General features: G+C 40.7%; 2 protein-coding genes across 2 annotated transcripts in view; both read right to left on the bottom strand.

Annotated features, from left to right (window-relative positions):
• The window catches only part of svild (supervillin d), a 43,252-nt gene extending 38,519 nt beyond the window's left edge, over positions 1–4,733 (bottom strand). Inside the window, exon 1 of the mRNA XM_070851578.1 lies at positions 4,365–4,733. The gene's annotated coding sequence lies outside the window, so the exon portion shown is untranslated. The remainder of the gene's footprint in view (positions 1–4,364) is intronic.
• A 1,682-nt stretch (positions 4,734–6,415) lies between these two features.
• On the bottom strand, positions 6,416–12,519 carry LOC139220343 (glycylpeptide N-tetradecanoyltransferase 2-like). The gene is made up of 12 exons (XM_070852424.1): positions 12,441–12,519; positions 12,232–12,337; positions 11,862–12,006; positions 11,009–11,127; positions 10,749–10,840; positions 9,164–9,280; positions 8,840–9,010; positions 8,293–8,401; positions 7,941–8,111; positions 7,647–7,814; positions 7,390–7,527; positions 6,416–6,730 (listed from the first exon to the last, which is right to left on the bottom strand). Exons 1-12 carry the CDS (start codon positions 12,458–12,460, stop codon positions 6,707–6,709), a joined length of 1,380 nt encoding a protein of 459 aa, XP_070708525.1. The 5' UTR covers positions 12,461–12,519; the 3' UTR covers positions 6,416–6,706.
• Between the last annotated feature and the right edge of the window lie 4,247 nt (positions 12,520–16,766).

Genomic DNA, 16,766 nt, shown 5'->3' with positions numbered 1-16,766 from the left:
AAAAAACTGAAATGGAAGATCACTATGGTAAGCAGTAGATTGGGGGGGCATTGGGACCATTAGCCTTTCTATGTCATAAATATTGGTATAAAGTTTCATATATAGGATAAATATAATCTGTTGCCTAATATTTTCCATAGAATTTACTTTAGAGTGGGTTTGTGTCAGGCTTAAAGAATTCGTATTGTATCTGGCTCAAGTCAGTCACCTGACCAAGTATTTCTTGGTCAATGTTGGTATTAAACCAACAAGCTACAGCATTTTAATTAGTGGGTTTAAAATGTGTGGTGGGCAAATTTTGGTACATTTGGACAGAGCTAGGCTAGTTGAGGTATCCCGCTTCTCATCACCTCCTAGCCAGGAGGCAAATAAACATATTTTCCAAGAAGTTCATTGTTTAAAATAAATGTTAATGTCAATGATGTTTTGTGGTTGCTGTTTCAGGTGGCTGGTGAAATTTCCCCTGAACGTGAAAAATCATCTGACCATTCACCTCAACAGATACTACTACAATGATTCACCCTTAGATATACAACTGGTTCCTCAATTCCTGTGAATCTGACATTTATGGACTACAAAAGTAACAGTGCAATATACAGGCTGTACAATTAACTGGCAGTAAAACTCTAAGAATAAGCTGCACGAGGGCCAGTACTATTTGAATACTCTCTTCTCTGAAAATTCAAGGCAACTTTTACGTCCCACTTTTTGTTTGCATTAAATATGTTGCTGTGTTTAAGCACAGTGCTTTGACTATATCCCTACATACGGTTTACAAAGATAACTCTATTTGTGCGTGTATTGTTAATGGATGTTTCATGGCAACATCTGTCGCTCACATGGCAACGAAGACAAAAAACCCTGGATGACATGCACAGAAAAGGTTGCCCATAAACTCACTCGTTTTGAACATGGAATGAAAACCCTCTGATACTTTACTCTATGGCTTTGTTTTCAGTTGACGGCGGTGTCGGATGAAGTCCTGCTCTGGCACCGAGCTAAAACAAAGCAAAATGTAGTATGGGGAGAGGCCTTGGGCTGCCCCCACGCATGGAAACTATTATGTGTGCGCAAATCACATTAAAGTCTGAAGCATAACCATATGCTTATGTGCCATGCAGATATTGCACTAAAGACATCACTAAAGTGGGCCTTGGTTGTGCAGCTGCTGACCAAATACAGTTAGCGTCTTGGTGACAAAGCTGGCAGTGGTCCACTCTAACTGCTAGCTACGTTTATAAATATGTCTTAGTGGAGATTAGTGTGAGGGTAACCCCGAGCACTCTTCCCTGTGGAGCTCCTATTGCTCACATTGTCACATCCCTTCTGCTTTGTGTAAATATTTGTAGCGCAGAATTTCTTGGCTGTGCAGCTGACATCATATCCCTCTGCGAGCCGAGGAGAGAGGATAGGTCAGACCTACAGAGAGGGGAGAGATGGGGTTGAGTGGGTGGATCTTGTGTTTGACTTTTTGCAGCCAAGTTTTGGAGTTGAGCCGCAGTATGTTACTTAACTCTTACATAACACACGCGGGAGAAAACTGAAAATGCTCAGTTAAGATACTTATATCCTAAATGAGATGGATTACAATAATATATGAATGCCTCCATTACTTTGTGTAAAACATCTTCCATGCTTATGTAGAGCTTTTACATAAGGCCAAAGGGGAGTTTTTTTCATCACAAACATGGAGCCACGAAGATAAATGCGAAATAGAAAATAAAACTTCCTTCACTCTTGCTTTGCAGGTGCAGAAATGCATATTGGGAGTTTCAATAAAAACAAAATCTTCTACAAAATAATGCAGGATTGCAATCAAATCATCTAATTATCAATGTAATCAGTGGATATAAAAGTACATTCCTGCTAATTCTGAAATAAACTGAGATAATCAAAGTGCTAAAACGTACTTATTTTGGGCCTTTTCCTCTTAAGAGTCTTGTTAAAAACCTTAATTACCCATTTAAATCCAATTTACCATCCTAATTTAACAACAGGGTATTTGTACATCCCTTCAATTACTTTTCAGTTTAGTAACACTCTGTGGGTGGTACATTCACTCAGAGCACAAAACAAAGTCTCAAACTTGCACCTTCATGACAGAAGGCTGACAAAACTGTCAGCAGCAGGACACACAAAACAAAAAGCCCAATGAGAGACCAGTAACTGATCCGAAGCTTTAAGAGGAGGGAAAGTCCTCGCAGAAGCAGAAAAACAACAAAGAGTTTGAGGGTTGAGTCATCCAGTGCTGACGCCTGCCCAGCAGAGTCTGTCAACATCGCACTCATTTTGAGTGTAGATTGCTTCTTCATTAAAGTTTTTATAAACTGTGAGAGGCACGATCGTTCTAGCAGACAGGCTGTGATCCATACCCTTGCATTCCTTGCTATAGCTGTCTTGTAATACTATCCAGGAATAAGTTGCACTCTCATGACAACGCTCTCTGGTAAACCAAAAAAAAAAAAAAAAACAAGTTGATGTTCCAGTGTAGAACAGGACAAGTCTCTGCAGCACAAGCCCTCACCCATGCATGCTCCTCCGCCCTCCAAAAGCCCTTTTACCAGTATTAAGTAACAAGATCCCTGCAGGGGCGACAAAACGCCACCCTCAGACTGACACGAGCCGTTCAGGTGAATGATAACACTTACCACAACCACATAACACCTACTTCTATCCAACAACAATAGAGCGTCTGTTTCTTTGTTTGGGGTCTTTACACGGTCTAAAGAAGAGGCAGGTAAAGAGCAGCAGAATTATGTAGGTGCGAGAGAAAAAGAAAAAAAAAAAAAAAAAAGCGGACACGTTCTCCAGCTGCTCTGCACAGGCTGCGTGTCGCTCATGGCCACTGTGCTTTGTCCATCAACTTTCTGTTATTTCCCAGCAAAACAATAGTAACACAAAGCAGCGCACCCTGTTATCAATGACTTCAAGATTAGTAACACAAGCGTGTGCTGTCCTGCTCGGTGCCTGACACACAGACACTGACTATGTCTTATCGAGACGAGCATCTGCTTTCTTTTTCTGACTTTCTCAACGCCAACTGGCTGAGGAAGGTCTTGGGAAACCTGTTGTGTCACAGGCCACTCAGATGCCGTACAGAGGGAAAATTACAGTCTGGCCCATAGCCTGTAGCTATATGAAGCTTCAATGAGATTCATTCTATTCACCAGTTGAGAGAAAAGTCACAGCTACGCTTGAAATGATTGATGGCACAAACTCCACTCTCTACTTCGGGGGGCACATTTGCTACACAGTGCATTTTGAAGATACAGTGTAATGAACTTCAGGTTATGTCAATTTTCTCTATGGAGTTACATTACTCTAAACATAAACATCTGAACTTACAGCCCGGTGACAGGTGATAAGAGCCAGGCCCAGTTGAAACCATAGGAAAATGACTGCTGAGACAAAGGCACACTGAATAAACACAGGCTACACCTCACAAAGAGTACAGTCACCACGTTTCAAAGGAAACAAGTGTCATCCATCTCTGATGTACACATTACCCAAGCAGTCAGTATTTGCATAGCCATGGTAGATTGACACATATAAACACAGCTCTGATTCCAAATTATTTTGTACCAGCTTACATAATTTAGCCTGTAGGGACGTTATTATAACTCTTTTCACCAAAGCAGAGTTGAAAAATTAGGCACATACAGTTTTAAGAGCTCTCACACTCGCTTATCACTTTGTTTTCACAGGTGGTTTTGCAGAAATGCTCACTCCTGTCTGCCACTGTTTGCAAACGGGGATTGTCTAAGGCTCCAATCTTGCTTGTGGTAATAGGGCAGAAAAAGCTGGACTCAACTAGTCTCGGTTGACCGATCTATCCAAAGTAAGACAGTGGTTGGCAGGATCAAACCAGCTGGCTTGGACGTGCTGTCACTTGATATGCCACACAGGGACTGGCTTAGCTAAACAGAATAAACACAATAGAGTATTAGGTGTTGTTCTCTACAGAGGATGCACAAGTCTTGACAGTCTTGAAGTCTTGATCTTGAAATGATACAAGCAACATGCTGTTTAATCTGCAAGTCAAAAGGAGTTCAGTGGTATTAAACAGCAGTGTCTTCTGTCACCGTGAGAAGTAGGACAATGATTACGGAAGGAAACGGCTGAGCAACACAATGACAGCTGTGTAGACAGTGTGTGTGTCTGACAGCGCTGAGACACAAAACAACGCATCATATCCTTGAATTTAACATTTCGTCCGCAAATACGTGACTGACACAGGTGAGCATTTCCTTAAACACCTACCAAAGCGTTCAGAGGAAGCCTACAGCTGCTGCTGAGTTACACTGCAGCTGCACACTCATTAGAGTTACGACACAAACAGGCAGTTAATACTGTACACAACATACCTGTAATTCTTTCTGCAGGTCTGCCCAAGCGTCTGCACACACAGCATCCACGGAGATATTAGTATGAGACCTACAGACGGCTGTTCAAACAAAATAAAAGATAGTAACTTACGGTTTTAAGCGCACGTTAATGTTAGCTAACTTTTGTTTTGGAAAGTTACTGACGATGCTAACGTTAACCGCAGCGCGTCACTGGAGAACTACCCGACAAATTAGCCGGTAAAAGCGAGTCCTTGACGAGATTAAAAAGACAAAATTAGAATAAATCGACGCTTGTTTTCTTGAGAAAACAGCCTGGCTTTCTCTGCTCATCCTCCGCTGAACCTCAGGGGAGATACGGGGCTCTGGGTGTCCTGCCCGGGCACGAAGCAGCGCTGGCTGAGGCAGAGCGCTGCTGGCAGGTCCGGTAACTTCAAACTTAAAACGCCTCCTCGCTTCTGATTGGTCCAAACTCTGCACCGTGCTGCATTCAAGTGCGTCTGTTCAAAACTCCCACCGCTGCGAGAAAGGAGTGCAATTTGTGACTTGTTGGTAAGTGTTTTGCATTTTTTTAAGGTATAGTAGGAAAATGAAATAAGTGGAAAGTGGTGAATTACATTCACATTAGTACATTTTAGGTATTTAGTTAAGCAATCATTGTTTGTGCCATTTTATACACCTTTATTCATTTCAGAGGGTGGAAAATGAAAAACCTGTTCCACTAGGACCTCCAAACATGAGTATGAGCTCTAAAATGAGCAGAATATGGGACCTTTAATACTACACTGTGTTAGCCCAGAGACTGCAGTTCATAATTAACAGATAAACATTTGTCAAACAGATTATATAAATCTAAGAGTAATTTAAGAGTTATTCCCCTCTAAATGCACCAGATTCTTTCATATGAATAATAGCGATTGGCCCAAACAGGTAAAACTGTCCAATAAACACAAAGATGACCAGAAAAATCCCCAAATGGATCCAATTTGTGCAACAGAACAATGGTTTTCCTCCTTCTTGCCCCTTTCATCACCATTTAATCCCTTCAATTTATCTTGAGACTGTTTGGGGAGCCTCCTGACACCCATACTGTGAACACATACCCCAAAACAGGATTTAGATTTAGCACCTGCTACATAAACATTACCTGTACAATACTGAGACTGAAAAAGGGTGCTGTCCTTATATGTTGGATTGTTACTTGTAATGCAGTATTTATCAACTACTGCAATACTGCTCCTTTTTTTCCTCTAAACTTGTATGCGCTAAATTTCAGTTTTGAAGGCGTCACTTTCTTACACTTTCAACAACAAAAAATACAAAGCAGGTGATGTGTGCATCTACAGTGCCCTCTGCAGTTGTTCACAACAAAAATGCTCATTTTGAGGTTGCAGCGTCCCCTGCTGCTCATATTTAGACTTTAAGTCGTGATTTTACATTTTATTACGCTTTATGTCGACTAAGTAGTAGTGTGCCTTTGAGTGGTGATCAGCGGCTGTTGTGTGGTCTAAACCAAACAAAAAATGCAGTATTATTGCAATCAGTAATACGCAAATGATTCTGGAATTAAATGCATATTAGAAGTTTTTTCTATTTCAGATTAAAGTGATAAAATGACAGAAAGACAAGTTACTCTGATATAGAATTTGGATTTGTGAGGGCATAATGACCGTATGGCATTTCCCTCCATCTATACCGTAGCTGTGTTTATAAATCATCTAGAAAGGGTTAAGTCTGCAGAAACATGCTTACTGATAATTTTCATAAAAGTACATCTTGTATTCATATCAGGTCTATAGGAGATTTAACTTGATTGCATTTACGCCTGACATTATGCATCTGCTGCATGCACACTGAAATGGATTGCATGGGCATGTATTAGACTGTGTGAGTGGTCTGACATGTGCAAGAGTGGGAATGATTAATGATCGTGTCCTCTAATTAAATTTGTGTACTGGCCGCACTCACATTAAGTGTCATGTCACCAGAGGTTATGTGAATAGTCTGTTGAAATACCCAGAGACCAACGCGCACGCACACACACACACGCAAACACACACACTGGTATTGGGATGTACAGCATGCATTTTCCCAACTGCTTGTATTTGTTTATTCAATTGTCTGTCTTGTCAGAAACAATGTATTCCTGTCATGGAAATGCTGAACCCAGTGAATAACTGACATCCAGATAATGAATGTATTTACAAAAGGAATTTTCTGTCATTGATTCTTACGTGCGTGTCTGTTTTACAGTTTGTCAGTTTACATTTTAAATCCAAATTCCTGCTGGTGATGCAGTTTGATGTCCTGCCAGTCACTCTGCTCCTTCCATCTTCACCACTCTTCCTCCCGTCAGTGCCAGGTTAGTTGGGTAACACCAAGCCCACCTGTAAGACATGCACCCATTACTGTAAGTTACGGATGACTGGCTGCTATCAAAGTCAACAAACGTTCCCACTGAGCCTGCAACGTGCTCTGGACTGAAGATCAGGGCATCAGAACCTGATTTGCTGCAAATGTCAGTGTGAGTCAGTGTTTAAGTTGAAATAATATAATTCCCACCAGCTTTAGTGTGTGGCAGTAATAAGAAGTGCACAATATCATTAATCAAGCTTAAACAATTAATTTTGGCTTCTTCATCTATCCTCATCCCTCCTTGATTTTGCACATTGATCTTAAACTGTTTTAAAACATGCTTCTTTGTTTTTTAGGATTTCGGAGTGTTTTTGCTGAGGTAATACTAGATTTGTTATTTAGTTTTTCAGGGAGCTTACCCCCTGGTTGCACTTTAATGAACTGCTGTCATGCATGTCAAGCTTATATCGTTCCTGAAATATATCAGTATCGAATAAGAAGACACTGGAGGTAAGAGCTTCATTTTCTACCAGACTGGACTAAATGATGAACTTAAAATGCTGATTTAATTCATAGCAATTTGGCAAAAAGCGCGCAGCTGTCAGGAGAGAGGAAATGGCGTAGCGACTTTTGAATGCACAGAGTGACAGTGATGTGTCTTGACAGGCGGAGAAATTACAGTATTCAGTACCTTGTCTGGGCTCATATTAGGACACTTCCAGTTGAACAGGTAGTAATGAAGGCTCTTGTCACTGACGCTGAACTTGAGCTTCTCCAGGAAACTCTTGTTGTCCATCACATCGAGGGCAGAGAAGAGGTCAAAACCTTTCTGTTGGCAAGGAAAAAGGACATTTCTTTCATCATAATCCACAATAAACCAAATCTGCACCATGTGCACGTATTAGATGGAAAAAAAAAAGATGATGAGTTTTATGCTGACATACTCACAGATTTAGCCAAGATCATGGTGTCCTCTATGAGGTCGACCGGGTCTGTGGCAGTAGAGGCAGCGTAAAGGAGGTGAGCCGCTCTCAGGTCAGTGTGGACTGGGTGGTTCAGCACCTTGAAGGAGACGCTGTAGAAACTCACCATGTCGGTCAGAGTGCCATCTTTACCCTGCGTGGGAGGACAGGAGGTGAACCAATTCATCGTATGCTTTCTAATATTTCAGAAAATATAGAGAAAAGCTCTTCCCTCTCCGAAGAAATTAAATAGAGGCGCTGAAATTGACAAAGTTCAAACCTCCACAACATAGGTGTCAATCACGTTCTCCCTCGGCAAAAGCCAGTGCTCCACTTCCTGCACAGACAAGACGGGGCTGAGGTGAAACTTGGAGATGTTTTCCTGGAGTAGTGAGCGTATCCCCTCAACATCTTCTTTGGTCATGAGGCGCAGAGCTGGTGTCTTCGTCACCTTGGAAAAAAAAAAAAAAAATCCACTTTCAGTCAGTGCTATGAGGATGCCTGCTGCCACAGATTTCTGAGGATTAAAATCAGTATCTAAACGGAAAAATGAAAGTTCTGTCATGTCAGGCCGATGGCTGGTTGTAGTGGCACTTGTGGTTTTTCGCCTTCAGGGGGCAGCACAGACTAACCTCTGGCAGACGGTTGAATTTGAGAGCTCTCTGCAGGGTCATGCCCTGTCTCAGACCCGGGTAGCTCACCTCCGTCAGTTTTCGGGTATTCAGAGGGCGAAACCAGTATCTAAAAGAATGAGTTTGTTTATTTGGGTGGGACAGTGAGTGTATGCACAGCTTGATACAAAAAATACCAAATGCGTGATGTATCTATCTCATATGTGCACCATAAACAAAGACTGCATGTCTGCTGATTAGGGGAGCAGAGAGCAACACCCCTAAGCAGATAAAAAAATGTAATGTTTCATTTAATTCTTCATTGTATTAAATTCCTTGTAAGCTGCTATTTCTCTATAACATTAAATATTCATAACTAAATAAGCCATTACCTAGCCAAGTAAAAAAAAAAAAAAAAGAAGCTGTATCATTTGTGTTCAAATCCAAACCCATAACTCATTTTATGAACTGTACAGAAAATGTTTTTTCAGAGGCTTTAGAAGTGAAAATTATTACTTCTCTTTGCCTTTAAGTCAAGTATGAATCAAGCCTGTGTGGCAGCTACTACCTGCAGGAGCTTAGTGGTGTGGGCAGCACTAGGCCAGCTGTGTAGACGGCCTGGTAGAGGCCCTGCTGGTTGACCCGTCTGGTGAGCTCTCGGATCAGAACTGGAGTCATCCGCTTGAGGCGTAGCTTCTTATGAACACACAGGAATTTGACCTGCACCATCCGCTTCTCCCTGCAGCACATGTTTTGAGCTTTTGCTTTCAGACATTTGCAAGAAAATTGCCACCGTTTTGCTGGCAAGTGCTCTGAATACTAATACTTCTCATCAGATCAGATCAGATCTCACATAAACACACATCTTAGTATATATTCATGAGATACTCACGTCTCATATATGCGGACCTCTGCAGGAACAGCAGCAATTAAGCCAACTAACTTCTTATTGGTGTCTACTCGCACGCCACAGTGCCACTGGGCCTGCCAGTTAGGAGGTTGCAAAGCCCTTAAGAGGAAAGGAAATTATAGTGTCTGCTTGACTCTTTGAATAAATCTAGGGGTAGTTCAATAAATTCTGATTAAGGACAGTTTCCAATGAAAGAATTGTACAAGAAGACTTGGCTGAATGAATAGAGCAGCTTTCTTTAACCTCAGGGCCAAAGACTTGTGCCAGTTCCTGGAATGCTAATGTTAATCATTTGTTTCAAAGTAAATGTTATTATGTTTTGATGTAAGTGCTGCCAGAAGGTGGAGATACCGTTCATGCAGATGACAGAGAAAAAAGGCAGTATTAAGAGATTAGAGAAGCTGGTTTGTAACTGATATGTTGTGTTCGAGAGTCAGGCTGGAAAGTCGAGTGGGAATCACGCTGTCCTTTTTAACTACTTTGCTCTCAATGGCTTAGTTCCTTTGGTGTAACTCAGACACCAACTCTGTTGGAGTTATGCGGAGCAGTTTTAAGGTGTGAATGTGTGAAAGTGTATGAGCATTAAGAGGAACGATTTGACATTTGGGGAAATAAACTTGATCCATTTCTTGCTGAGTGTTAGTTGAGAAGATCCCGCTCTCACACTTGCGTTTCAAATAAGACTCCAGCTAGTTAACTTAGCTTAGCTTAGCACAATAGACTGGATAGATAGACGTGAACAAAATCTGCCTTCCATCATCTCATAAGATCTGTAACACATTATATCTCAGTTTAATCTGTACAAAAATTGTGTATGAACACCAATTTGCCATTTTATGGAGAATATGTGCTGGACTACCTCTTGGTCATTGTAACTTCTTAAAGTTTTCACTGGTTGCCTGGCAAATGCTTAGTGCCAGGAAATAGCCCAGTACATAAACCCCCCAACAACCTTAAATTGTTGTTTTTACTCTGTGCTGTGATTATTAGACATATAAGGTGTAACAGCTCCAAGGTTCCAAGGCTCCTGTTTTTGTGCTAAGCTAAGCTGAGCTAACCATGTGTTGCCTGCATGGATGTATTAAATGAACTGGATACAGAAGGCAAGGATAGCACCCACTCTGTTCAATGGAGAATGGCTCATCTGGCGCCAAAAAAGTTTCTGCATTCCCGGTTAAGATTCTGGGTTGTGCAGCCCACTGAATATGTACAGTAATGTTCAGCTCATCATGACAAGCCCAGTTGTGCTGGTGAATAACTTGTGCCACAACAGTGATGCCATTTTGCAAAAAATCAAATAACTGACTGTGTTTATCGTTGCAGGTGTCCTGTCCACAGTTTTACAGACATGTCTTTCACTATGGTGATCTGCGGGGAAAATACTGTTTGGGTCACAATACTGTGAGTGGCCACTGGGAAGCAAGGCTGAGCAGCAGTCCGGTATCCAGTTCTTCTAATACTTCCATGGCTGCCGGCTGGATTATATTCAGATCATATCTTATCAACACTATTAGCACTCAGTCAATTGCCACTAGATGAATAAATGGGTAAAAAAAAAAACTCTCACCATTGCAGATACTCCACAGTGAAGTCAAATCTGATCGTGTTGTCATCTTCTTCCATGTAGTTCTCATTTAGTAGAGTACATATCTCTCTCAGCTGAAATGATAACCCTTGAATTTGCCTGGATTTCAGTCCATTTTTCCTGAACTTTACACTAAGAAAGGATTTGCCCATGCAAACATCTACTCCAAAATACTTCTTTACTTCTGAATGACTTGAACTTTCTAGTGATGTACACACAGTAACCTAGAGAGAGTAACTTACCACTGCAGGGTTGCTCAGGTCCAAAGTGTCCCAGGAGAAACCTTGAGGAAGAGAGTAGGGCTCCGTACGGACACTGGGTTCACCTTCTACGACTGGGCCATGAGTCACAATACTGTCCCCTGAGTCCACAAGTATAAAGAAACTTTATTCTCAATATTGTAATGACAGTGAATGATGTTTGTACACTGGGAAAATCTAAATAATGACAATGTTAAAATAGGATATATATGGCTTCTTTTTACAGCATAATTTGAAGTTGACCTGAGAAGTCTATTTTATATCCATGTATGCAAATTAGTATGCAGTGTCATATTGAGGCTGTAATTAGCAGAAGAGATAAAGGTATCCTGGGGAAGTTTTCACTGAAGGGACAGAAGCAATGTTTTAGTAAGTGGCTCTGTCTTTTACAACCAGGGGGATACGATAACACATCTGCCCACAGATGTTGGTGGTAATGTGCTGTAAAAAAGTAGGAGTGAGCCTATAAATTTGTAGAAGTAGCTCAAAAGCTGTTGTAAACAATTTAGCTTTCAAACTATTGAAAAGAAGGATTTGAAATAGTCAAAACTTTCAATATTTCTGCATAATTAATAGCATATGTTTTTATACTTAAAGGAACAGTTCAACATTTAGTTAAAAGCTGTTTCCAGTCGTAACTGGCTGCTGGCTGTAGCCTTATATTTAACAGACAGATGTAAAAGTGGTATAAATCTTCCCATATAGTATTAACTAAAATACCCAACTGTGGCATTAATCATGAGTTTGAGGCAATGCTTTTATATTTACATATGCAAATAAATGATGCAATAAACAAATAATGCAAATAACTGCTGGAAGAGGTATAACTTCCTACCCAGTCTGGGGACAGGCTGTGTGTCCCAGAAATGATATGTGTGTTTATTGGCCTGCTGCAGGGTCTTGGGCAGACCTGGGCCCAAGGAGAAGAGGTGGAGGGCTCTTTGGATCTCCTGCTGCTTTTTCTCTGGCAGAGAGTCCAGCTAGGACAGAACAAGACAGGCAAGGACAAGTTACTCTATAATCTTTCTCAAGAAGATTGAAGTTTGATGGTCACACAGAGTCAGATGAGTCAGCTTTTATCCCCACAGTCCAAACCGATAATTTCAACAAACACATGATCCTGTTTCATGAGTGACATGCATACGATACACCCTTGGACAAATTGTGCAACATTTATTCACTCACACTCGTACATAGACACAAACCATAGCAAATGGATCCCTGGGTCCCTCTGGTCTCCAGGCATCTTCCTTCTTTTGTTTCTTTTTGCTCCTTTTTGGACTGCCACGCTCATCCTGTGCCTGCTTATCACTAAAAGACATTTTTATGTGCTGACGTTCGGGTCACTTTTCCTGAATGAGTTTTCTTTTTACTAACTGAGGAAACAGAGGGCTGAAAAATATGTCATACTTACGACAAGTTTGAATCAGTCATTATGGAGCGCAAGTGCGAGTCCTTGAAGCTGAGGGTGAATTGGGGTGTTTTCTGACACATTTGTGGTTTTTCAGCTCTTATCTTGGCGAGCAGCGCGGGGAGGAGAGTGACCGCCTCAGTTACCCAGCCCAGCTCCCACCCAGCCGAAAGATAACTTAGAGCAATAATAACAATTAAATATGGCTTCTCACGGTCTCCATATGTCAGACAGCTGCTGAAAAGAGCACTGCAGCGGATTACTGCTTACAGCTGCTTCAGCCGGGGAGCAGACTTAACTGGTTGAGGTGGTCTAATTGCTGGGTTCCCATATTGCCTTCCATTTAAAATTCAACACTTTTACCAGAGTTTTATGTCTCTTGTGGACTTCATTATTATTGCCTGTGTTCAGTATGAAGTACAGTAATGTTAACACTTACAACCCACAGACTTATTGTCTGATAATGATGATAACCTTTTTAATTCATATGATATTAATTATTATATACTGTACATATTAATAACAAAGAAAAAATAGCCAAAAGGTGTACAAATGGTCACCTTTCATTAACTGCTTACATGGCGTGCTGGTATTGCATAATCTTAAATAAAATACACAGAAACACAACATTGACTTAAAAAAGTTAAAAAAGACTTGATGATTTTTTGCTTTCTCTGAAATGGCCTCTGACAAGAACAGCCTTTGATAAACATCACTATATTCCTTCAGTAAACATTATAAAATGATATTTACCCCAAATAGAATTAAAAAAAATAACAACTCAGCATACAACTTTAATTCACAGCATATTGTTTTATACACTACTGAGGAAGGAAGAGGAGATGTTGTATGTTGTGCTGTACTTGTGCTGAACAGGTGTTTACCTGTATACCAAAAATTGAACATGTTCTCAGGAGTGGAATCAAACTTTCATCCACCATCCAATCAACCCTGCAATCTCTGCTTGTATAAGGAAAGAGATTAAAGCCATATCTAACTGTGAAGCTGCTGACTACTGAGCCACTGTGCTCCTCGGGTCTGCATGTGTGCTGGAAAAGGGAGTGGCTGGAATAGTCACATTTTATGGCTATTATTTTGAAACACTGAAGAGAAATTATTGCTCTAAGTCTGTAGGAGGGTTAAAATAGATATTAATAATATTGGGAGGACCTTCTTTTGTATTGAATAAAACATGATTCAGGCGTCCTCCCCACCCCAATAATGTTTGCTCAGTCCATTAAGGGTTGCAATAGTAGATAAACACCTGCAAAAAGTGTTTTCATACTCATATCTTCAATTTGTTTTGGTAGCTCTGTGCTCACTCTGCAAGTGAAATAGTTGGACCAAATGATCCATTACTGATCATTCATTGCTTATAATGATAATAGTGCTGACATCTATTAGGATGAAGTGTGCTGTGTACGTTCTCCTTTGTAAACCCCACGGGAGGTTTCCTGCCATCCCTGTGGAGTCTGTTGCATGCTGCTTGAATTCATCTGGGGAGCATGTCAGTTTTTCATTTACATATAGCCCAACACAAGTAATCACAAATTTGCCTTGAGGGGCTTTACAATCCGTACAACATCCTCATGAGTACTGAGCCCTTTGAGGCTAATACATCAGTATAACCATTTGCACCATAAATCGTCCAATCTCCTTTGATCTGAGCATTTTTAACTGAAATATACATGTAAAAATGATGCAGCCTGCATTTTATTTTTCATTTATAAAGTACAGCCTGGAGCTATTTTTGTTTCCACTTTATGGTTCTACTGTGGTATTATCCTGCCACTGAAAGCTAAATACCAATAGGAGAACAGGATGCTGCTAACACCTGTCACCACTCAGGGTGAAGTATTGGAATTTGTGCAGACCTATTAAGCACTTTGCAAAGCTCATAAACAACTGGTGATGGGAAAACACAGAGGTAAAGCGCAAGACAGGGCCTCTTGAGGCTCAGGTGTTTCAACACAATGCACCATTGTACATGTCCCAGCAATTACTCTGGACACAGTGCACTTTTCTTTCCCCCACTGCACGGGAGAGGAAGCACCAAGTCCTGGGGTGCAGGCAGGATGACCGAGCTGGTGACACTGTCGGCTCAGCTGCACACCCTGGAGGCAGCAGTGGGGCAGAGGGTGAAGGGTAAATGAAATTTCCAATTGCACAACAAAAAACAGGTCTCCAGTGAGCTGATGCAGCTTCTAAAACACTGTATTGATGTCCAACTATGTATTGGGTGGTCATTTTTGTTTAACTTTGTTGTCAATGTGTGCCATGTCAGTTTTTTCTCAATATCCTCCAAATATCATTAAAATGTAGTCTAATAACTGTGCTGGAGCCCTCTTGAGTTACTGAAGGAGTCACTCAGGTTCATCACTATGTGGAAAAATAATTCGCGCATTTAATCAAGATGGTAAGTAATTAGATTTGAATGTATTAATGATTTCAGTTCACCCACGGTGCTTACTGTCAAACTCCATATGTTGACAGCAAATATACCATCTGTTCATGTAATGAGATTTTGATAATTACTGGAATTTTAGCTTTAGCATGAATAAAACATACACACTTTGGACAGTGCTAATAACTACTGCATGCTATCTATAGATATCTATATGTATAGGGTACATGCTTGTTTTCTATGATTTCTGTTATTTCTATAGTGTTTCTGTGATGTTTTGGGTCCATCTGAACAGAAACATTCAGTTTAAATGTCTTCACTGTCACTGCCTCCTGCTGCTCCGTGTTAAAGACCTCTAAATATAACTTTAAACTAAATATAATATAACTATATAACTTAATATAACTATAACTAAATATAACTTTGTGCTCTAGACCGAACCACTCTATATCCTATATCAATTGCCTTGTTTCTTTGTTAGTTTTGAGGGTTTTTGCACTCCAAGAGGTCTGATGTGAGACTCCTATATCTCTAAGAATGAAGAGGACTTTACATTGACGGAGGAAAGATGGAGATTGAGATTGAGATAAATTTTGTTTTGGATTATTCAATGTTGCAATTAATGTATGTAGCTCAATGCTTCCAATATAAATGAATGTCATACGTTCAGAACCAGGCCTGTAGATGGTGCAAAAACACTTACAATTATAAACTACACTCCTGGTACAGTCAATCAGCAACAAACTGCATTGTGGCAATTTGTTCCTGTCTGCTCAGAGGATATAAGGAAAGGTATATTTGCTGTGTGTCGGTGTGTGCGTGTGTGTGTGTGTGTGTGTGTGTAGGTCGAGCTGAGCGTGCAGCCTTGTGTGTGAGTGTGACTGCTGGCTCCTGCAGTCAGAACCATTACTAATCTGTAAATAGATCTGTATCGCTGTGATCTATCTGCCGAACAAGATCCTCCTCGCTTTGCCTCGCTTTCTCTTCTTCTTCCCCACCTCCCTCGTCTGTCTCACTGTCTGTGAGTCTGTTGTTTGCCAGATTAGATGAATGAGCAACAATCTCTGCATCTCCCTTTCTCTCTGCTGACTCTTGTCTTTCAGCTTCTCTGACTCACTGGCTCTCAGATTTCTCTTTCAGCTTGTTGTTCTGTCCTTGTCTCATGTCTCTCCCACTTATGCATTTAACTGAGCCGAATTCTTCTAGACAGCCGTGACTGTCAAATAAGTCATCACGATCTGCACATATATCGTTAATATTTCTAGTAGGTGCGAAGGAATGATTAGGCCATTCAGCGTCTGTTTATCTTTTGGCATTTGGCCTAAATAATCAGTGGACTGGATGATAACTGACATGGAGTCGGAGCTCTTTCCTTTGCTTTTTTAAGTGCCTGTTTCTGCCTCTCTGTGTTTCTCTTTTCCACCTCTGTTTGTTTCCTTCATTATCACTTTAACAGGAGAAAGATAAAACCTGGACAAACTGTAGCGCCGGTAGAGGAGAGTCATAAAGCCAGCAAACACACTTAGCAGTGTGTACTAAAAGTTTGCTAATACTGGCTAACATTAGCAACTATAAACTAATGGTCATACCAGACCATATAAGGCTGTAGCAGCAAAACGAATGGGAGTATTGAATGGAGCAGTGGGTGTGTTTCTTTGAAGTGGAGGAAGAGAAAGCTCTGTTTCTTATTTTGAAAGGGTTTTTTTGGTCACTTTTAATTATTTGAGGTCACTTAGCATTTAGCTTTACGATTACACCAACTTATTTCACACAAAGCAAACCGATAAAGTGCGTATTCATGGATTATTGTAAGTTTTGTCTCTTTATTCTCATTATGTTTAGCTACAATATTATTTAAACTGAAAACCACTGATTCAAGATAGATAAATAGATAAATTGCTTGTCCAAGGGTTGGGGGAAAATTC

The sequence above is a fragment of the Pempheris klunzingeri genome, chromosome 20 (assembly GCF_042242105.1).
Source record: "Pempheris klunzingeri isolate RE-2024b chromosome 20, fPemKlu1.hap1, whole genome shotgun sequence".
NCBI classification, from domain to species: Eukaryota; Metazoa; Chordata; class Actinopteri; order Acropomatiformes; family Pempheridae; genus Pempheris; species Pempheris klunzingeri.
Note: the sequence above shows the minus strand (reverse complement) of the source record. Positions and strands in the feature narration are given on the sequence as shown.

What these genes read in the sequence shown, in the direction of transcription:
- LOC139220343 (XM_070852424.1), bottom strand. Translation starts at nt 12,460, where the DNA reads ATGACTGATTCAAACTTGTC. An exon ending in ATGACTGATTCAAACTTGTC is followed by an intron (nt 12,338 to 12,440) that starts GTAAGTATGACA and finishes AATGTCTTTTAG; the next exon opens with TGATAAGCAGGCACAGGATG. An exon ending in CCATGATCTTGGCTAAATCT is followed by an intron (nt 7,528 to 7,646) that starts GTGAGTATGTCA and finishes CCTTGCCAACAG; the next exon opens with AAAGGTTTTGACCTCTTCTC.